The sequence below is a fragment of the Tetrao urogallus genome (assembly GCF_951394365.1).
Source record: "Tetrao urogallus genome assembly, chromosome: 2".
Classification (NCBI taxonomy): domain Eukaryota; kingdom Metazoa; phylum Chordata; class Aves; order Galliformes; family Phasianidae; genus Tetrao; species Tetrao urogallus.
Window position 1 is genome coordinate 97,620,425 of NC_136814.1, and position 24,388 is coordinate 97,644,812.

General features: G+C 35.8%; 1 protein-coding gene across 1 annotated transcript in view; it reads right to left on the reverse strand.

Moving 5' to 3' along the window:
* Positions 1-24,388, reverse strand: part of NBAS (NBAS subunit of NRZ tethering complex) — a gene marked incomplete at both ends in the record, with an annotated part of 159,375 nt that overhangs the window by 34,410 nt on the left and 100,577 nt on the right. Inside the window, 4 exons of the mRNA XM_079550571.1 lie at positions 5,588-5,783; positions 8,134-8,220; positions 15,139-15,341; positions 15,580-15,798. Coding sequence (XP_079406697.1) covers positions 5,588-5,783; positions 8,134-8,220; positions 15,139-15,341; positions 15,580-15,798 — 705 coding nt within the window. The remainder of the gene's footprint in view (positions 1-5,587; positions 5,784-8,133; positions 8,221-15,138; positions 15,342-15,579; positions 15,799-24,388) is intronic.

A 24,388-nucleotide genomic window follows, 5' to 3' on the forward strand; every position in this document is an offset into this window, starting at 1 on the left:
CCCACATATTTCTTTGCTGCATAGTAAGAATTAATATGTCACTAATGAGCTCTTAATTTTTGTGAAACTGAGATAAAAGCACACCATGCCTTTTTTTTTTTTTAAAATCATTTTGCACTTATACCTCCATTACTAAAGAACTATCACAGAAAGTGAATTACCCTACATGGTACCAACTCCAGAGCCTGTTTATCCTCCTCTAAAGCAACCGCAGCAGTATCATTCTGTTCCAAGCTTGCATAGGAAACCATCACATTCACTCAAGTAACACTGTTTGTCTCTTCAATTTGTCTTATCCATTTTATTTCTGCAGTTAATTGAAAATGATTCATTTGCATTCTGAAGTATTTAATCAATCATATACACCACAGTTTATGTTCCCAAAAAACATTTCACATGTTGTCACATGGAAAAAATTGCATCTGCAAGAAATGGAAATTAGTGTTTTAAAATATTTATTAAAACTTGAAGTTAATTTATTAAACTTAATTTTTACGCATTTTTAATAGAGAAACAATGTCTCTATAATTATAAACATCTTAATAAATTTACTCAAAGATGATAGGATTATAAATTCTTCCTCTAATTAAGCATGCTTTTATAAATAAACAATGGGTAAGGATTAAATAGGTACTGTTTTCTCACTTGTACATTGCCAGATCAAGCTAACTGAGGGTCATAGTTATCTGAAAGTTGATAAAGTTTGCCTTCAGCAAAATGACTTGGGAATTCTCACATCTCAGGCTGCTTTCCATATACTCATGTTCAAATGTAATTGACACAAGTACATGCAATGGGTAAATGCTGAAAATCTACCATTTCTACCAAATTTTTTCTCTATGAAGTCATGGAGTCCTATGTAAACTGAAACATATTTACCATACACTTGGAAAGAGAACCAGAAAAAAGAAAAGAAAGTTTGACAGCCATATACAAGTTTTCAGGAAGTCATTATGTTAATGCAGACATTAGAAAGGTTGCTGAGACACAGAAAAACTGCATCTAACATACATAAATTGCTTACATCAGTAAATGACAGAGGTAGGATTGGGAAGGTACACATGAAATACAAATTAATCCAGTAATTTTCCAAAGTTCCATTTTAAAAATAAGAGATAAAGAGTCCTAAAATTACTACGTCAAATCTGTATTAGAATCCCTTTCCAATTTTCAAAAACATCTAGCCCTCAGCAGCTCTCAAGCCTGCAAGATCATGGAAAAAATGCCAGTAATGTAATAATGTGAAGGGTAAGAGATTACCTTCTCTAAATGACAAAGCTATTTGCATTTAAGTAGCATGCAAACAGTAATTACATTTTCAATTTGCATAATAATTAAACAATCCTTTAAAGACAAGGTGTGTCTTATAGAGGCTTCACAATTGTTAGCTTCTTGTCTTAAACTAACACTTGCTTTACTCATGGAACCTTTGCTAATGCCTTCAACTTCCTGGGGAAAAGCTCTAACTCTCGTTAGTGTAACTGATTCTCCCCAGCTGGACACTGCAGCGAATGACAAAGCACGCTCACAGTGCTTGTTGATATTTTAACTTGCTGCAAGTCATTACAGACCAGATTTTTTTAATATTACATAAAAACAAATAATTTCCCATCTTAGATGGATAAAGCTAAACTTTGAAGTAAACAGCCTACGTTTTTCTCCTCCTCCCCAACATTTTTTTGTAACATACAAAAAAGTCAGCATTTTGACCTGTATTTTTCATGCGTCAGTTAACTAGAAAATTATAGAACCTGAAGAGCTCAGATAAAATTCATCAAGGGGATTAAAACAACACATGCCTCCTCCCTCCAGGAGGGTAAGTTGCTACTGGAATGTGAATTAAAGACTCTCAAGCCTTTGAAAAATGAGGACCACTGAATTTTTAATTTTGTTAACTTATCATTAGAGAACTGGAAATTGCTGTGTTTCTGACTGTTTGATAGGTAGCTGCTTCCATGAAGTACATTTTTAATTTTGTAAGAGCTGGCCTGTTTCCCAGAAACACATTGATTTGTGGCACCACTACTTAGAGCACCTAGAGCATAATTAAATATTAAGGCCCCCTTTGATGTATGCCAAGCCTGACTAAGAGGATTAGTAGACACTCTGAGGGTGGCTTTCACACATTTTCTGGTAATTGAACACCGCAATATCATTTTACTTATCTTTACTCAATAGGAATCCACATTCATCCTTTACAATACTTAATATCCCTATTTGTACCAGGGAATGGTGAAGGAAAAGAGGATTGTCTAGAAACATGGAAGAAATGCCAAGCAAGTATGGATAGAACAGTCTGGAAGAAAGATCGTGAGTACTTCTTTGAAATGTTTACAACTTAAACTCCATTAACAAAACCTTTAGACACATTCCTTCACTAGCTAAAATTAACATCTGCTCATTTTCTGCACCCTTTTATTTTTCTAATGAATGTGACTGAGTGTTTTTCTACTTTGCTGGATGAGAAAAGGTGACCGAATGAACAAAGATGGAGTGACATTAGAGAAACAGATACCTACATACACACACAAAAAATGAACTGACATAGCAGCACACTTCTGAAAAATGTAATTCCTCATACGTTTGACTGGTTTATCAAGAGTAACCCAGAAATTTAACAGAATTTCACAATGGGGCTTCTTGAAGGTCATCTAATCTGAAGCATTAAGCTGTATAACATAAAAAGCTGTCTGGATAACTCTCCCTCTTGATTTTTCAGCATTCATTTAATTGCTGAATTCTGCAGTTTTACTAACACATCACGAAGGAATGTGAAATGTATCTGGCAAAAATACAGAGAAAACAATATCCTACCTTCAGTTTGTTAATTCACAGAATAAGCAAATCAAATTAAATCAAATAAGGTTGTACTTTCTTCTAAGACCAACCTGCGTACTAATGTTTGACATCAGCTGAATAGATTAGAAAAAAAATTACACAGTGAATCATAATGGACATAAATGAAGAGTTCTGAACTTCGGTTACCAGTACTTAACAGATGAACCAATTTGTCTAAATCGCAGACTAGCTACATATCATAAACTATTCATTCAAAGCAAAGAGATCACATCCATCACATTTAGCTCGAACTGAAAATTAGAATTATTTTAAAATACGTTCCAATAGGACTCTCTCAATTCTACTCTGCAGCAGGAATTGTAGTGAAAACTCAATCATATTGATGTATGTACATGTAGGCATAGCTTTCACTGCTGCAGAGAAAATATTTTTGAACTTAGCTAAATACCATACACATAGAAATTTATATTACATATTGTATGCACAGTTGTACATAATTAGCTCTAAAAGGTTTTAGTTTAACTAGCATAGTACTTATGCTTTTTACAACACAGCTTCTTGCAATATCTTCTTATTTATCAGCAAAAGAGTAGAGCACTGAAGTGATTAACTTCTCTGTGCCATGACTTAACAGTGTTGTTTATAATCAGCACAGAATTCTTCCTCACCAAAACCATGTGTTTTGCTGCTGAAAACTATCATTCTGAAAATCCACCACTTCAGAAAATAGAAATTACTAATATATTACATGGGGAGGCCTAAGTTGGCTGAAGTCCGAAGTCTACAAGAATTACCCAGGATTTAGTAAAGATATATGTGTATATGGGCCATGGTGGGCATCACTAACCAGTGGCATATGCAATGCATTTGATTAATTCCTAAAGTGGCATGAAATGAAAGAAAATTAATTCAAGTTTTGTGTTTTGACCTACTAGATTATGTGAGGAAATAAAAGCGATCTGGCATCTTACGTGATTCTTAAGTGTAATAAGTCTCATAAGGTTTCTGCCAAACATAAGATCCTTTTTTCTCTTCTGCAGCCATGGCTGAAAGCTACTCTATTTTAAAAAAAAATTTTTTTTTTTTTTAAACATATTTTAGTTTAACATTTTAGACTTGAAAATGGGTCACAGGCAAAAAAAAAAATGTTGACAAGGGACACTGCATACTAATAACAGAAGCAAACTGAAGATAAAGAATCCAATCACAGACATACACATGCAGTGTCGTTGAAGAGTTAAGTGCTGGCATTACTGTGAATGCAAGAGAAAAAGTAATTTCTAAAGGAGTCAAGAGATAAGCATTTTCTCAAAGATTATGATGATGATTATTCCTTTGGAAGGTCTTGGTAGAGCAAGTCAAAACTGAGATAGTACTTCACGTTTGTTTAAAATTAATACAAAATGCTTTTGAGCACGGATTTTATTTTATCTTTCTAAGTATTGTAAATGCTCTATTTTAGCTCCATATGGCTTTGGCGCTGGAGGTGGAAGAAGAAAGGCATCCAGGAAATGGAGGAAGATTAACTCTGCTTCTAAATAATTCTAAAGGTATCAACTAATACTCCTATGATTTCAAAATAATACAAGCTTCAAAGATAAGAATATTTCTTCCCATTAAGCATTTACTAGATTTTCACTGAACCTGGAAGACTAAATGTAGAACCTCTAATGCTACATACTTTCTAATAAGCATTTTACCAAAATGAGTAGTGAAATACAGCAGTTAGAAAAGAATCATACATAAAAAATGTTATTTTTGAATATTAATCAATATTTCAATGTTCTGCTTCACACACTGGAACAGGTTGCCCAGACAGGTTGTGGAATCTCCTTCTATAGAGATACTCAACACCCATCTGGATGTTACCTGCGTGACCTGTTGTAGGAAACCTGCTTCAGCAAGGAGGTTGGACTCATCTCTTGAGATCCTTTCCAATCCCTGCAATTCTGTGATTCTGTAATTTTCACTCCTGAAAACTTTCATGCTGAGATCTTTATTATCTTAGATTTAAGTTTTACATATGCTTAAAAAAAAAAAAATCAAAGCTCATAATCTGTTAATTCAGAAGGAAAATTAGTCTGTCTTAAACTTGAAAGCTCGGGCTAGAAGTGCTCTTTGTCTCTTTGTAGGAACAAATAATAACCAGCTTACAGCAAGTTCTTTCAGCAATAATTTTACATTGTTTTTCCTTACTTTGCTCTGAAAAAGGACTTTAAAAATCACACTTGGGACGGTTTAAGGTATGAGCTGCTCTAAGAAAAAAAAAAAAAGACAAAACTGCCTTAGGTGCTGCCTCTTCAAAGAGACAGTAGCACACTCCAACTATGATCAAAGGCATTCCCTATCAATCAGCTCTTCCATTTGAGAATGTCCTTGATGTTCCAACTATACATACATGGTATAAAACTCAGAGAGTACAGAAAAAAGAAAATCTGAATATAATGTCACACCATGTAAATAATAAAGAGGAGAGTAAAAGTGACAAGCAGTTGCCTAAAAAGAAAAAATGCAAAAAAAAAGTGAGGAAGTTAAATGCATGCTGTACAAAACAATCATTAGTATTTAATCAAGTTTGGCGTTACTTACTCCTGATTGTAAATAAAAGCTGAGGATTCCATGAACTATTTTGTTTTTCAAAGAATCACAATTTACTAGAATCTTGATTCAAAAGGAAAATAGGATTAGCACTCATAGTGACAACCACAGACTACAAACTCAAAAATCACCATATAATCCCTGCACAATAAAGTCTCACGCTATCATTTATAGTAGTAAATTTTAATACCTTTGTTTCAGGCCAGCAAGCTCTGAGAACAGCTTGTGTCCTGAAGTACACAAGCAGCTTGTTGTCTTCATCACTGAGGTGGAAGGCTTGTTCCAAAATTTGCAGTACTTTGATGCGAGGCTTAACTGGTAAAGAGTCATCACCACAAAAAGGTCTCAGCCACTCCAGGAGATCATCCGAAGAAACTACTTTTTCCCTGCAATTAAACAATACTATGTGAAACATCCTGATCCTATTATCTACATGTATTTTCAAAGTTGTTAATGGATCTGTTCAATACATTCCAAACTTTATCAGAGGTGTCATGAATTATCTTTGTGTTACACAGAAGCAAAACCCAGGTAAACTAGCGCGAATGTGGGATTCCTCAGAATTGCTACATGAAGTACAGAGAATACCATGAGCAGTATGATGACTTCTTTTAGATGTCTACTTAGAAGGAGCGTGCCTCTGAAGAGCTCATCTCTGTGAAACTGCTGACAAATCAGACCTCATATCAGGTGCCTGAAGCTAAGTGCTAGATTTTTTTCTTTCTTAATTCAAATAACCTTGTAAATACTACAAAACTCCATTTATCCAGTTATGCATCATTCCCACACTACCTTGACTGCAAATTTAATCACAATGGCCCTGAATTTCAGTACCTAAAAATGACCTAATGCAACTGATACTGATTGATAACTGCACTTTATGTAGCCTGACCACTTTTTTTTTTTTTTTAATATGATTTATTTTTTGTTTTCAACTTTCTCTAATGTTGATCTATACTGTTTTCTCTCCTTAAAGGTCCTACCTCATGTTCTACATACACGAATTAACATCACTAGTAGCTCTAGCAATTTGTTGTTTTTTTTTCCTTTATATAATCTCTAGCTAGATGGATCACTGCATGTCCTACCATGATAACGAAAAATGTTCACAATCCTTTTAAGAAAAAACTGTCATAAATCAATACATTTTGTGTTTTATCACTTAGATAATTAACAAATAAATCTTAATAATGTAATTTAGTTTTTAAACGTTTATTATACTGAATACATTCTAAATTTTACAGTACATTTTACAGTACACTGACTGTCACCAACACAACCAACCTGCTAGCAACTGCAGACGCAGTAATCTAGTCCTTTACTGGCTCTAAATTACTATGTAACAAATAGTAAAAGCCTATTCTGCTATTTTTCAGTAGAATTTCAAACTAAAGCTTATTTAATTTAAATCAAGAAAATGGTTCCAGGTGGAATGTGATTTATAACTAATGTTCCCTTATTTGTCTTAACGAGGCAGACGGGAAAGTAATATCAGACAGAAAGATACAAATTTATCCTGTCTTGCAGCTCTGAAATAAACATTGACAGCTTAGATATTCAGATTGCAAAGATCTCCATTTTACTTTGTTTTTATATTGCCTGAATGATGCTGCCGAATGCAGAACTTCAGTAAAATTAGATATGCCTCTGCCAAACGAGTGTCATTCAAACTGCATACAAAAAGTGTGGAAATTAAGAGAAAGCATCTGAATATTTCCAGCGTTTTGCAGATCTCACACCTGTTTGTTTAAATTTGTTTACATATGCTTTTCCAAGGGGTTTATATTTTGTAAATTGAATAGCTAAGCTTTACGAAGATAAATAAGAACAAGTACTTAAAAGAACGTATATAATCTCCTGTAATTGGAATGATTTTCACTTTAGCCTATTGTTTCAACAGTTAAATTTTGAAGCATGTATTTAGAGACTCTGGAAAGTACATTTCAGAATATAACTAGAGTTTACTTTCTCATTCTACATTATAATATTGTAAATTAGATTTATTGCAGATTTTGACAACAGTCTTCTTCAGTATCCAATATTTACCCAATTTAATATTAGTGGAGGAGCCTCTGCACAATTTAATTGTTTTTGTTGGCCACTGAAGAGCATGGGGCTTTATTATTTTATTACTTTTCAATTACTATTATTAGACATAAATTCTAAAGTTCATAAAACTGAAAACTGATTGCTTTTCTTTCTTGTCTTCAAGAAAGATACAATGGAATATGCATCAGTGAGATAGGCAAATCATTAAGTAAGTTGATATATGAACATTCACAAAAGAGAAGACACAAAGAGAAGCATTACACAGCATTTGAGTAATTTTTTTTTGTGCTATACTCTGCATACATTGACAAGATACCTCAATTCAGGTATCTAAATGTTACTCTATTACATGTAGCTTATCTAATAAACTGAAACAAAAGCAAGGTTCTGCTTCTAGACGGAGTTAGGGCAGAAATACCTCAATTTCCTCAAATCACCATTAAACATTATTACATAAATCTTATGTTCAATGACTTCTTTCTTCCAAAAGCTCAAGTAAAAGGTTCTGTTAAGCTTCAGATTTTGAGCTTCGTAAGCGATAGCAGGTTAAGAATAAAATCCTGTAAAACTAAATGCAAACTCGTTATATACATCTGTGAAGAAAAATCATCCATACTCAATATTGTACCTTCATTCCTACATAGTATCTCTCAAAGCCTTAACACAGGACTCCACATAAGTTCTTACCCTTTTTCAACACTGGCATGCACTGCAGAAACAATGCCTTCTAGGATTCCAAGTGGATCTTTGACTGATGTAGAACCATTTCCACTGCTAAAGGAAGACAAGAGTCACTGTAAAAACAGTCCTTAATGGTGTACTTAAATCTACCCAACTGTAGAATATATATGAATTACGTAACAGTTTTGGTAGTTTTCTACTTTTCCTGATTAACTAGTAGCCCTTGTTTTCATATCTTCCTGGACTGAACAAGAAAACAATAATTTTGCCAATGTTAAGAGTTTGTGAATGCTGCACTGAAGAAAGGCAGGCATACAGTCCAAGTTAGTTTACTGAGGATGACTCAAAAACCCACAGATAAGTGTATTTTCCCTACTGTTCATCAGCCTATCAATGTTATTCTGCTATTAAATATGTAAAATAAAAAAAAAGCAATAAAAAAAACAATTAAAAAATGGTTAAAAAAAAAACAAAAAGAAATGAAGCTGGTATTTATTAAAAACTTAATATTGCTGTTACTGCCCTAAAATGGTTAGATAAAATAAAAAGATCCTATAGGTCATTAAAGAAATAATTATGTCAAGATTCCACAAAGACCACTGCCTTGTTTTTTTCCTAATAATTTACAATGAGCAGCTACTGACAGGAACAAATATAATTAATGAAGGATTCGTTTTACTCACAGATTATATGCTACTTTATGCATGTATTAAACAGCACAGGATTCAGTGTTCACCTCAAAACTCCTACATACGAGCCTCGAGTAATAACACTGACAAAGGCTTATTTTGATCTTAGTTCAGCTTCAGAAAAAGTGATGCATATTTAATCAAGTCGCTCAAATACAATAAAGTACAAAGTATACTTGAAAAGGGAATCAATTAAACCCATCTACATATTTTAACCTAATTAAACTGTTCATTGAAAACACATTATATTCTTTTATCATTCCAGCCCTATTTAGCTCCTTCTGTTTTGCACTTCATCTAACTATCAGGAAAATAATCAAACCATATACTGTTGGTGTTATCGGTTCAAGCTGGAGAAAGTCATAATGTCAAACAGTTATTTCCATCAAAAGTATCACGGAATCATATAATGCCTGAGTAGCAAAAATACCCTGAACAACTCCTGCTCAAATGACATGAGATGGTGATAAATCTTTTTTTTTTATTTTCCTGTTAGATGCTCAGTCTAATAAGACTTTTTACCTCATTCAAAAAAAAAAAAAAAAAAAAAAAAAAAAAAAAAGTCTCACCATTAAACACAAATTCAAAATTTCAACCAACCTGTCCTGCTCACTGTATGGCAAAAACTTCCAAAATTTTAAGAAACACAAAACCCATCTGAACACCTAAGCTGAAAGATTTAGGAACTGCAAGTGAAAGAAGTCATAATGTCTTTCTTGGATAAACTGTCTTCCCTGATTACCTAGACTCCTCTTAAGCAGAGGATACAAAATTTTTCTTCATCACCCATGAGCTTTCCTAAAGTCACAGATCATGGAATGTTTCCAATATATTGCATGAGTGATCTTGGTAACATAATAAACTGAATCTTAGTTAAATGTAATCGGATTACCATTGATTACCAAAAGCTTTTTCATACTATCAGTTCTTTTTATTAAGAAACAACTGATTTATATTGGTAATAGCTGTTTCCAAACCACGAAAGCATCAAATCAGTTCCTGCATAATGTTTTAAGTATGTTCTCTTGGAGAGGTTTTATACCTACTAATGCAAGATTTTCTACTTTAAATTTTGTGCACCAGAATTGTGCACCAGAAGAAAGTCAAGGAAGATAAAAGCAATTGACAAAACTGGACAATACCGTTCTTGAAATTATAGTATTTGACAAATAACCATTTTTTAGATGAGAACTGCTTCTGAGAAGGTGTCAGAGGTGTTAAGCCTATGATACTGCATGTTATTTAAAAATGAATAGAATCCAATACTTCCACTGGAAGGAATTTAGTGATATTTGAAGGTCCAAGCCTGACCACTTCAGGAGTAAAAAGTTAAAACATGTTACTGAGGGCATTATCCAAATGCCTCTTGAACAATTACAGGCATAGGGCATCAGCCACCTCTTTGGGAAACTTCCCCGTGTTTGACCAGCCACAAGGCAAAGAAATTTTTCCCTTTGTTCCAGTTTGAACCTCTTCTGTTGCAGCCCTGTGTGGTTCCCATCCTGTCATCAGTTGCCATACACAAAGCCCAGTACCTCCTTCTGCTTCTCCTCCCTCAGGAGCTGCAGGGAGCAGTAATGTTGCTTCTCAGCCTCATCCAGACCAAACAACCCAAGTGTCTTCAGCCTCTGCCTCACAGGATGTGCCTTGCAGTCCTGTTACCCACTTTTTGTTGCCCTGGACACTTTCAAAGACCTTAATGTCCTTTTTATATTGTGGAGCTCAGAACAGCAAATGAAGTTTAAATATAGTATGAGAAAACATTTCTTTTGTATGGCTGGCTATGCTATGTTTAATGCACCCCAAAACACAGTTTGCTTCTTGGCTGCCAGGGCACACCACAGGTGCATGTTGAGCCCGATGTCACATCAACGTGGCCCAGGTCTCCTCTACCCACTCATCTCCCAGTCCAGTACTGCTGTGTTCCAGGGGCAGAAGCCAGCAGGACACCAAGAAGTAATTTACTTTTACAGAAACACAATACTTCGTAAAAGATTCTTCTATCACGGACAGGAAACATTTCAACACACTTAATGTGTTTCAAGGGAGGCTGCAGTTACAAAACTGAAAGAAAGGATGCATATTTTCAATCACAGAAGTGCATTTTTGTTTCACTTTCATGTATATCGCAGATACAACCATGATTTTTCACATCCATATTAGCCTTTTCATTTATAGTTACAGTACTTTCATTACATTCCTTGTCACCATCATTACAGAAAATCCAGGGAAACTCCAGTTCAGAGTCATTCAAAGTATTACTTTGAATGTTAACTGCCAAAGAAGAAATTTGTCTCCTGCAAAATTATTGTATAAAACAGTCCTGTATCAAAGACCAAAAAAATAAAATAAAATAAAAAAGTTAAAAATCTGAAGAGTTTTCCCTTGAAATGCTACAATTATTAAAGAAAATTCAGCTTCCTGGGTTCACAGGAAAGACTTCTTTTAATCAATTTTTTGCCCACGAACCCTGAAATGAAAATGCTGCATAAAATGCTGCAGTTAATGTGCTTTGATTTGTGTTATGCTCTCGCTTTAAAGCTAGTATTTGAGCACAGAATAGAGATGTAACCTCTTTCATTCACAGAAATTGCATCAATACCAATAGGCTTAAGAGCTGCCAAGACACAACCTTCCTTCTAAATGCTTGCTTTTTTTTAGAGTGATGCTACCTTATAATATTGTCTTACTGAATTTCATAAGAGGGAGGATATTACTTCAAGGATTTTCTGTTCTCTGATGGATTTTTACTTCATGCTTCTTACCACTATAGTTGTCAACATTCCACTTCTTGTTATGTGACTACTACCACCCCATGACTTTCACCTCTTGGCAAACAGACATAAATTAACCAGGGCATCTTGTTTTGTAACATTTCACTTTTATTTTTTAGCATCAGTTTATGGATTTATGAAGAAGAATAGTGGTAAAAAAATCACACATCACACACCAGTTGAAAAGGTGTGAATTTCTGAGTTTATCTGAGGTGCCAAACTAAGGCCCCTACCTCCTCTCCCTCCTGCCCTCTCCCTCCCCCCCTCTGTTTTGTCCACAGGAGGAATGCACTTTCCAATCTTTAATGAAAAGTGCTGGTTAGGAGTTACTGGTCATGGTCTGCAGAACAGAATTTTTAACCACCTTTCAGACATTTCTGCTTTGCAATGTCTGTATAAGAAAGGTATAATTCAATTCACAGAAAAAGAAGTAGAAAGGAGAATTTTAAGAAGTTTGTCACAGACTGCATATTAATGAGACTCACTGATGTTGAATTAAGCCATAAAATTTAAATCCAGATACATCACACTTCCATATTCCAGCTAGGCACATTAGGACAGTGGTCATGTAAAGCCAAATTATTATTTACCAACTGGACAAACCCCAGCAAGACAGACAATATTACTGATGTCCCTATGTAAAAGCTCTACCATCACTGAGGATGCTGTGAATATCAAAACTGAGTGACTTCAGGAACACATTTTCTGACAAAGATGACTGCAAATGCTTTGACAGGCTGCCTTCTTTTTATCTGTGGCTCTTCAATTTGCTGTAGTTTACACATAATCGCTAAGAAATAGAGATGTAAATTTTTTTCCATGCTAGACTTACGTTATCCTGTTATGTCCACTCATATCTTCCTACCCACATATAATTTTCCCCTATGACAAATAAACCAAATAAATTCCCTAAGTTTTATCCATCTAAACTGGTATAAAATGTGAAAGAGCCTAGCAGCAATTTAACAGTAGAATACTTCCATGTGTGTTGCATGCATCTGCTGTTTAGAACAGAAGTACCTTGGAAGAGTTTTCTGGAAAAATATTAAAATGAGAAATATCTGTCTATTTATCATAAATGGTATAAAACAACTTTCTCCCCTATCCTCCCATTCCTACTCCTTCACCCAAAATCAAGTTTTTCGCTGGTTACATGAGGTCATTGATAAAGTGGTCTTTCATATGGAATACTCAGCAAATCAAAGACCAAGGCAGGCAAAGACCCAGCCCCAGCATCAAATCCAAGAGAGTGTACCCAATGAATTAATTTAATCGGACTATAGAAAAAGAAAAAAGAGCCAAAGTGAGTATTTTATAATGCTCTGGAGGAGGAAGAGCATCACTAACAAAAGGATTTTTAAGATCTCATTGATATTCTGTTAACAATGGCCACAAAACATATTGAACTCTATTTTCCCTGGGAACACAAATTATGATAGGGGTACAGAGGTCAAATCCCAGAACTTCATCCTCTGCTTATTTCCTGCAAAATTTCACATTTTAGCTCAAGATCAACAGCAATGGGAACCGAACATTTTTTTTTTTAAATTAAATTACGTCAGAGAGGCATGTGTCTGAACACTGCTATCTCCTTGGTAGGAAGAGGAAGAGGTTGCTCTTAATGGGCTACAAACATCCATGGACTTCAAAATCCATATCTTAAAATCTTGCTGCAGACTAAGAGAATCTTCACAGGTTTATTTAATCCTAACAGAATGTTTTCCATGTACACTCTCCTCATGGGCTGTCATTCAAGCCCCTAAAGCACATTCTCTATTATTTCACTGCTCTAATAAATACCTTCAGTTTCACTGTGGCAGGAAAAAGGTTGAACCTCAAAGGACATGCTATAGTTCCACATTACTTGCCAGAAGAATTTTACAGTCACCATCATTATGAAAGCTGTCAATTTATTATTTTTTTTTTTTACTGCTTCCTAGGAGAAGGTATTACAAATGGCAAGCTCAGCTAGGAATAAGCACTAAAAACAATGCATAAAATGGACGTTATTTCACTGAAGGGCTTTTCAATAAACTTGCTTTTCTTACTCTCACCTGTGTTCATGTCCTCATTATGTCCACTCACACTTATTTTTAACAGCTCTATATTCTCAGAGACATAATATTCTCCCAAATGCCAATTAAATTAAAATTATCTTAACCTCAAACTTGTGAATGAAAGATATGTCCCTTCTGGGCTAGAAGACAGTAAGTACAGACACCATTGCTAACTCAACAGGCAGTATACTCTTCAATGCAAAAATCTTTTTTCCTTCCTCATTCAAGACACAATAGGTACTTAAGGAAGCACAAAATAACTACAGTATTTTTGTAAGACTCCTTTCAAGAGTTATATTTGTTATTTAGAAACAAGACTATAAATAATATATGCAAGTAAAAGACCTACGTATTGAAGTTAATGCAAATGCTAAACTCACTATTAACTGAGGCTAAGAAAACCAGCAACAGCTGATTTAATCTCTTCTTGCATCATCCAGGTCTCACCCCATCTCACAGAATTATTCAAGGACATGTGAGTATAAAGTACAGAAGCCAGTTATTTCACATTTTTCTCCATACTTTTCACATAAAAGATGACTCATTTTGCTACGGTAGTATAAACGGAATGGTTTGGTTTGCGTAATGCAACTACAGAGGTTCTAGAATTCACAGCTCCAGAACAAGATAGGGATGAAGAGTCGCTTCCAGCAGGGAACATTCCTACGATGGCACTAACAGCAGCAAGAAACAGTAAGTGTCAGAAAGAGTTGGTCAAACAACACTCTTCCTCAAATCAAAATTTATCTCCAAGAAGTCAGCTCGTAGTGTCATTTATTTTTAATCACTGTTACTTTTAATTGCTGTAGGAAGCATAGAATAATCACAGTTGCAGTTTAGCTTGGGGGTTGGATGTGACTCAAAGGAAGCCAGAAGAAGAACAAAAACTCTAGCTTTCTTTACAAGAACAAAAAACATAGATGAAAAACTTACTTAGAAAGACTATGAATTCATAATTTTAAATTAACATATAATCTGAAAAGCTTGAAAATGAGAAAAAGAACCAAAATGCTTCTCCCCCCAAAACCAGCAAGTTACTCAAAAGATGGAAATCATACTGCACTTTGTAGAATTAACTGTTGTGGAAACAGCTGTTGTTAGGCTTCTACTTCCCAAATACCCGCATGAAAATGTACACACTATTTCCCTCTCTTGAAGAGGGAAGAAGTACATGAAATCATAAAATTGCCAAAAAGTTTCTGAAATGCGTGCGCAAATAATGGAATTGTAAACCTAAAGGTTTAAAACTTAAAAGCACTTGTCAGTGAACAGAATGAGTTTTCTTGCTTCTTCATTCAAGTAACTCAGGCTTTCTAAACTCAGAATAACTATCATCTCAATATGACATTATCTGTGAGTGGAAAAGTAAGAAGTCAATTCCTCTCATTATCTAATCTTCTATAAAATCCACACATTCAAAGCAAACAAGCATTCAATTAAAACAAAGGGAAATTAACAAAAAAAAAAAAAACATGCTGACATTAGACTTACCTTAGCATACATACAATTTTTTTAATAGCACATTGAACAATATCTTTGGTAGAAAGACAAAGATCTCCAACAGCCACTTCTATCAACTGTTGTATCATGTCCAGGGGCTGACCATCTATACACATGGTTACTGCTTGCTCATGGATTTGGTCTCTCTCTGACCTTGACAGGTCATACAAATAACCATACTTCTGTAGTACATCCTGTGAGCAGATAAGTTTTGAACGTGAATCAGTGCACTTATTTATGGGCATGTGTCATCTTTACTTCTGCCAAGATAAAACACTACTACAAAACAGAGAAGACTGGTAGAAATGAATTTTCAAACACCAAGCAAACAAAAACAAAGCTGTAAAACACAAAAAATATGACAGTAGTTTGATGTGTATCACTACTGGTTATGGCAACACTCAAAACAAGTATCAGATTGGTAACCATTACCTGCTCGCTGTTCTTCAAATAAGTGATAAAACTATGAGTGAGTGTTTCCAGATGAGCAAGGGACTGCTGCAAGTGATTCAGAGTTTTTTCATATGCAACAGCAGGATTTTTTGCATCCTCCATCTCATTCTCAGAATGCTTTTTTCTTGATTTCTCAGAAAGATGTTTGACTGCCTTAACAGCCTTCTTAGTCAGTTCCATCCTGGCTTCAACAGGCAGCTGAAAGAGATTGCTCAATATTTAATCATTATTATTCTTATCTGTACATTACCATTTGTATTAAAACAATGCTTAGAGGTACAGTTTTCTACGGTTGTGCATTAAAAAACCTGAAATGTTTTAGGAGAAACAAACTTATTTACTCATTTATTTTTTAAAAGATCAGTATTCCATTTACTTTCTTCTGCCACCCTTTTTTTATTCACCTTGAATATGGTTCACAATAGAACATACAAAATTACTAAAGAACTTTTCACGATTTTTTCAGATTTTTTTTTTTTGTTGTTTTCTTAAAACTTTTTACCTTTGCATTAATAGATGTCTGGGGATCATTCAACAATACGAACTCAAAACCTCAAATCCAAAAAATTAACTTAAGCTTAGTTTTGTTAGGTCTAGATAATGGTTTGAAATACATCTCTAAGACTATAATCATAAAGAAAGACCACTTTGAGGTCTACTTCAGTAATTTATCTTGAGCCATGTATGAGTTGATCTGCTTGAGCATTTTCTGAAACTACTTCACAGGTGGGTTACCACCATATTATGCTACTACTGCAATGAAGATTTTGCAGCTACCAAGTTTTTGTCAGTCTCTTATAGAAGTACATTACAGTTCTACATAATTTTAATAAAACGTAGGCTGCAACAGATTGGCTTTAAGAGAGATAGAAACTCCTTTCAAATCTACATATTTAAAGTGCAAGTTATACAGAATAACAACTTGCTGTTTTGAAAGACCTTTACAACCAGATGTATCTAGGCATTAAAGCAAAAAAAAAAAAACAAGTCTGCTTTTTCCATTAAACTTCTAGTGGAGATCATTTTCCAGATACATTCATGCATACACTGAATGAAGTCTCCTTCTATGCTTCCATCTGGCATGATGGGGTTATTCCAGTGCATCAGAATGGAACTGAGTACTTCAGAATAGAAGCCAGGCAACAATTACTGATTTCCAAGCTTCCAGAATCCAGGACTACTTTGGGAGCAGATAAAGATGGGAACACTCTTTAAACAGACAGCATTTGCACCAACTGCTGTGCATTTAACAGCAGCATCAGCTAGAAATCTAAAACAAAGTCTGAAATATCATTTTTAAAATTATACATCATGTATAAATTGTTAAATTATAATTTCAAATCCTGCTTTAAGATGCTTGAAATAAACTTTCTGACGGATGGAGGTCTCCTCTGCCTACAACCACAGCATTAGATACTTTAACATCAGTTATTTTAACTACTGGTTTACTAGACAAAGACATGCTAACAGCATTAATTTCAAAGTAGATCTACACAAAAAAAACAGAAAACAAAGCTTGGATCTGTATGACATATTGAATAGGAAAAAGGTGGATTTACCACAGAAAGAGGAAAACTAAGCTGATATAATAAAAGCAGGGAAAAGGTGAGACTCTTCATATCATGTTACAATTTAATGACTGTGGATGGATTTATGTATCCATTTTGTAAACATCATAAAAGATGAAAACAGCTATATTTTTCATTTTCTCCCTTCAACTGTATATTTTCTAATGTTCAAAATGCAATTAAGAGAGATGCAAAAAGGCAAACAATTTAAGTATTCCATCTAACTGTTATATCCTAGAGAACTGTGTGAATATTCTGCATGCATAAAGTCATGATGCTATCAGCATACATAGAATAGAGCATTAAAAACAAGAATGGTATTCCAAGACTATTTTAATTTTGCATTCTTATTTGCATACTACTAAAATGCAGCACTACTAGCATATCTTCTCTATGATTATTTTATTCCCAAACATAAATGGCTATCCTCCATATTTCTAGTCAGTGCAGTAATGAGATTTGGTGTCATATTCAGTGAAAAAAAATAGCTTAGGGGCTACTTCAATCTTTGTTCGAATGTGAAGTATTCTTTTTTCTAAGAGGTTTTAAAGTTCAAAAGGATCATTAATTCTATGGGCTTCAATATGTGGTAAAAAACAACAACAAAAACTAAAAATCAGTTTTCTTTCATATTCAAATAAAGGAACGTCACACACTTTCAGCCCAACAGATTTCACTCCTTAGGATGAAAATCCATCATAGAAACCTATTACCTTCAGAATATTTAAGTACTTCTTAAAGTATTGCACAAGTAACATTTATTTACTTATGAACTTCCTGATCCTGTCACTCTTACTGACAGTGATTAACATTCAGCTATGAGGTGATAGAAACAGTTTCACTTTTAAAAAAAACCTGGGACACCCAGCATCATTATCACAGACTGGATGAGGTTGACAGGGCCCTCTGGGTTTATGTGGCCCAACTCCAGCAGGGACACAAGCGAAAATACCCACAGAATGTTTCTCAGGACTAGATCCAGGCAGATTTTGAAGATCTTCAAGGAGAAGACTCTACAGACTCTCTGGGCAACCAACAAATACACACTGCCTGATGCTCGAAGTAAACAGTTTGGTTTGGTTCCTGTCTCTGCCATCAAATTCCATCTTCATGTACTTCAACGACCAAATGCCATCTAGGCATATCTCAACAAGACAAAGTAGAAGGAAAACCAAGTCACTTTAATTATAGAATAATGAAAGATGGTTCCCAATTCTTACAGTGGGAGGAGACAACTGGAATAGCAAAGGCAAAAAACTTGTGAATGAAGACAAAGAAAGTTTAAAACATGAAGGAATGAGAAACTGTGGCAATCACTCACCACCTCCCATAAACAAAACAATGCCAAGAAAATCTCTGATTGCCTTTGGAGGACACCTCAACACTCACATTTGTTACTGCTGAGCATGACATCATGTGGTAAAGAACTCTTTTGGCCAGATTTAGTCAGCTGTCATTTCTACCTTTTTGCCTACATCCAACTTACTAACCTGGAGAAGGAGAGAAAGTCTTGATGCTGTGCAAGTCAAAACATTGGTGTGTTATCAACTTTGGTTTAGCCACAAATCAGCAGGTGCAGTACTTTGTAGAAAATAAGCAAAAAATCACAATAGCACATAAGCTATCATGAAAAAAATTAACTCCACCTATAGCACAATTAATCTGAAAAACAGTGTAGAAGTTCTAACAAATGTAAGGAATCAGTTGTAGGAAAGACACTACTCCTTAAGTTTTCTCTTGAAGCAGACTTACTAGAATATATTAATGGTAAGGTACAATGAAGTATCTATGTATTGATGTCAGAAAAAGAGGTACTATTAATACATATGAGGAAAGATGTCATACAAGACAAACTGATTGAACTGGAGCATAGTGATAAAAAGCGATAAAAAGATGACAAGTAATTCAAAATCTGACATGTGAATGCAGCTGTGCTTTGTAAGAACGTTATTAACACGTCTTGTAAATCTTCAAGTATAGTTATACTCTTTTTCCTTAAAACAATGTAAAATGCTTAGAAGTCAATCAGTCAGCCAAAAGGTACTGAACATTACAAAGAACTTCTTTAAAGCTGAGCTTTTTCTACAACTAATTAAAATGGCATTTAAAGTCGTTTAAACTGAAAGAGAAGATGATGCAGTAGTGAGTTGTCCACTGTTCATCCATTTGGCACTTAGTCAAAATGTGCATATCATATTCCTGCTTAAACTAGATGAAAATTGTCAAAAAGGCATTACAAACTCAAAAGAAATAAGGGTCAACCTTTCAAATAAAACCGTTACACTACTTGTGAAGTTCTTCCTTTGTATCAGAAGTTACACAAAGAAAAAAAAAGGAATGGAGTAGAAAACAACAACAAAAAAAAAAAAACCATAAGCCATACATCAAACAAATGTGGGAGTCTGTGGAGGCTGTGAAGTAAAACTTCAATTCTCTCTATAGATGATCTAACTGATTTACCACTGTTTTTTGTTCTGTTTTCCGATCTTAAGCTCTAATCTTTTCTTCCTATCTAACATATTACACCCATCCTCATTTGGGATATTATCCTCAATAATGAAAATATGGTGACATAAAAGTTAATTGATTTCAGTTGTGGTTTTGTGGTTGGTTTTCAGGCATGTTTCAATGAACTTCTGGGTAACAACATACAAGCTGAAACAGATGGTTCTCTGAAGATGTAACAGATCATCTAGCACAACCAGAAGAAATGTCTGCAACAACAGAATTTAAAAATATTTAAAAATATATTAAATACTTTAGGTCATAAAGGAAGCCATGAAGACAAAGTTGCTATGATCACAGCTGTAATTAAGAATTTGCAAAGTCAGCTTTATTTAAAATAAAGGAGAATTACTAAAAGAAAAAAATCCAAATGCATTCAAAAATGTGTTAATGCCACTGAACATATGGAGTACTTAAACAATGGGAAATCTCATACATAGAATATTTAAAAGGTCGTAAATATCACAGAACCATACAGTCACCAATATTGGAAAGGACCTCCAAGTTCATCAAGTCCACCTTCCATCTGTATTTTCCATTAAACCATGTCCCTCAGTACAACATCTAAACATTTCCTGAACACCTCCAGGGATGGTGAATCCACCACCTCTCTATTCCAACACCTGACTGCTCTCCAAGAGCAAATTTTTCCTAATATCCAACCTGAACTTTCCCTGGTGTAACATGAGGCTATCCCCTCTAGTTCTATCACTAGTTACATAGGAGAAAAGCCAAATCCACCTCACCACAACCTCCCTTCAGGTAGCTGTAAGAAAGTGGTAAAGTCTCCCAAGAGCCTCCTCTCCTCCAGACTAAACAATCCCAGCTCTCTCAGCCACTCCCCATAAAATCTGCACTCCACATCCCCCACCAGCTCTGTTGCCCTTCACTGGACACGCTCCAGGGCCTCAACTCTTGTAGTGGGGGGCCCACAACCGAGCACCGTACTCGAGGTGCGCCCTCACCAGGGCTGCGTACAGATGGATGAACACTTCTCTGCTCCTACAGCAACACTATTTAGAATCATAGAATCATAGAATCACCAAGGTTGGAAAAGACCTAAGAGATCATCCAGTCCAACCGTTCACCTATTACCAATAGCTCCCACTAAACCATGTCCCTCAGCACAACATCCAGCCTTTCCTTGAACACCCCCAGGCTCGGTGACTCCACCACCTCCCTGGGCAGTCCATTCCAGTGCCTGACCACCCTTTCTGAAAAGTAATGCTTCCTAATGTCCAGCCTGAATCTCCCCTGCCGTAGCTTGAAGCCATTCCCCCTGGTCCTATCACCAATGACACGAGAGAAGAGGCCGACCCCCAGCTCACTACAGCCTCCCTTCAGGAAGTTATAGAGAGCAATGAGGTCTCCCCTGAGCCTCCTCTTCTCCAGGCTGAACATTCCCAGCTCCTTCAGCCTCTCCTCATATGGCCTGTGTTCCAGACCCCTCACCAGCTTTGTTGCCCTCCTTTGAACACGTTCCAGGGCCTCAATATCTTTCTTGCAGTGAGGGGCCCAAAACTGGACACAGTACTCGAGGTGCGGCCTCACGAGTGCTGAATATAGGGGAAAAATCACCTCTCTGCTCCTGCTTGCAACACTGTTTTTGATGCAAGCCAGGATGCCATTGGCCTTCTTGGCCACCTGGGCACACTGTCGGCTCATGTTCAGCCGAGCATCAATCAATACCCCCAGGTCCGTTTCCTCTACGCAGTCCTCCAGCCACACCGCCCCAAGCCTGTAGCGTCGCCTGGGGTTGTTGTAGCCGAAGTGCAGGACCCGGCATTTGGCCTTGTTGAAACTCATCCCATTGGCTTCAGCCCAGAAAACACAAGCCAGGATGCCACTGGCCCTCTTGGCCACCTGGCATTCTGCTGGCTCACATTTACTCGAGTGTTGACCAGCACCCCCAGGTCCATTTTTTCCCACACAGTCTTCCAGTTACTCTGCCTGAAGAGTTATTGCGGCCAAAACGCAGGACCCAGCAGTTGGCCTTGTTGAACTTAATCCCATTGGCCTCAGCCCAGCAATTAAGGCTGTTCAGATCCCTCTGAAGGGCATTCCTACCCCCAGGCAAACTTACACTTCCTCCCAGCATGGCATCATCAGCAAACACACTCAACGCCCTCATCCAAGTCATCAGTAGACATTGAACAGAACAGGCTCCATTTCTGTCCCTTGGGGAACATCATTCACGACTTGTGGACTCCATTTAATGCCAGTCATCACCACAATATCTTCCAAATGTAGCTTATGTTGATGGAAGGATCAATGCTTCAGTCCTTCAATGTGTGAAACTGACTAAGAGTTAAAAACTTGACTTGCTTCATTCACCATCCATCTATGCTTTCTCCAACTGAAGGCAGATGCTGATATACCACACCCACAGAAGAGTTGTAAAAATAATGAAAGATTTAGAAAAAAAACAAAAAGATCAGAAAAGTCCCCAAACTCAGTGTATCAAAGACAAGTTGAATGCAGAATGTGTGGAAACAAAACCTTGACGATTATCTCTTCAGTAAAGCAGAAAAAGAAGTCTATAAGCTGGAATTTCAAAATTAAACAGTCTAGCAAAAGAAGCATTTAAAAAAATAAACACAGAATAACTATCCACTGGAACAATCAAGTATTATTATAACTTCATAAGTCACTCAATCTCCCCCTGGAAAACATGCACAGTATCCTATAGACATGCTGGCATTAAAAAAAAATCAAGCAAAAAAATGTTTGGGAAGTTGTCTAATCTGTCTTGTACAGAATATCCAGTACATTAACCGCATTACTTTGGGCTTAATGATTTACCAGATTCCCACCGTGATACAAGTTTCCACCACCCAGTCACCCCTTAGTTTGAATCTTTAAGACTGGGGAACTGAATCTCATCTTCCAGGTAGTATCTAATTTCTGTTGACTGCAAAAATATGGAAGAGCACATCTGAGCTCTTATATGAGCACACAGTCACCTAAAACCTCACCATACTTCAAATCACTGGATGTGAAAGGACAACTAACATAGTTATGTAAAAGGCTATTGGCAAGTATAAAAAGCCCATTCATTTTTTCAATTGAGATTTTCCTCTCAATTTCTTTGCCAGCTGAACACTACTCATTCATCTCCCTTTAAACTCATTTACCGCTGGCCCAACTAATCTGAGAAGCTATCCTTCTACCTTTCAGATGCCTATTTATTAGTAGCATAAAAGAAGCAACAATGAAAGTAGTTGCTATGGCATCTTCACATATGAAAAATGCAAACGACTTCTACATCTGATCATAAGAAAAGTTCTGTAACAAATCAGACCTATGGCTGCTCTTCTTTCCCAACCCATACTCCATGCTGTAATTATTGTGACATTACCCACAAATGTCTCTTATTAAAACATAAATTTTTAAAAATTTCTATAGAAGAGCAAGTAGAAGGTAAAGGTGAGGAAGGGGACCCACTGTCAAAACCCCAGCAAGTTCCTGTCTTTCTCACTAACAATTACAAGTTGCAGAAGTCAGCACTAAATCCCTATGCTTTAATTCCCCTTTTAAAGTTAAGCACTGTTTCCACATTCTGTCCTATCAAGTGACACAAAAGTAGAAGAGGCTTCCAATTGCTTTGCTGGCCTGTTACCTGCCTCTCCTTACTTCTGCTAATAAAACAGTGAGTGATATTCTGGTATCAGCTTCCTAAATTCCCACTCAGTTAAAATTCCAGTGATACCCTGGAAGTTCAACTTGCACAGCCTTCCATGCAGCCTTATCACACCATAGCAACTGTCCTATCCTACCTACTTGACCTTCCTTCCATAACTTATCACTTCAGAATTTCTTGATTGTTCCTTGATTATTTCATGTGTAAGCATCAAGTTTTTTGCAGACCTTTACCTATATTAAATATCAATATCTCTATGAAATACAAAAATGTACAGAAATATTAGATACAGAACTAAATAAATACAGAACTAAATAAATAGTATTCTGTAGTAAATATTTCTAAATAAATAGTATTCTGTATAAATACAGAACTAAAATTCTAAGTAAAAGGTACAGCATTAAACTGAAAAATACTTCATACATAAAAGTTATAGGAAAAAGATACCTGATAAATACCATCTCAGGAACTGTTACGATAATTTTTCATTGTACACTTTCCACTTGAAAATTAGTGTCTGGATTCTAAGACAAGAATAGTTGCAAGCTGATTAAATAGCTGTTTTATTCTCAAACCCAGTGCACAGTAGATGCTAAATCAGCTGATCTGATCAACTGCTTCAAACAATTCTCAAGTTCGTTTTATGACTTTTGGGCTTCAGCCCAAAAGCTTTTTGCTAAGTTCTGCTTACAGAGCAACCACAATAACCTTCAAAGAACTATCAGCAATTCCTTTTCTTTACACCTATTCATCTTAAGAGAGTACAGAAACTATATTAGAATCCTAAACAGAAACAAACATAACATTTCAAAATACGTTCACAGGGAATGTTACCCCCTACATCATTCCTAAATGAGAAATAGCTTCTGAAATGCTCAAGGCAAAATAACAGATAAGAGTTTAAAGTAATAACTAGCAGCAGTCATACATGAAGACAACATTTCCTTCTCACTTGAATACAGTCATCCCCCAGCCACCTCAGTGCAGGGTCATGTCTAGCAACCGAGACCTCATCATGACTGCAAATATCTCCCAATAGGCATGAAACTCTCTTCCAATCATGAAATAAACCTGG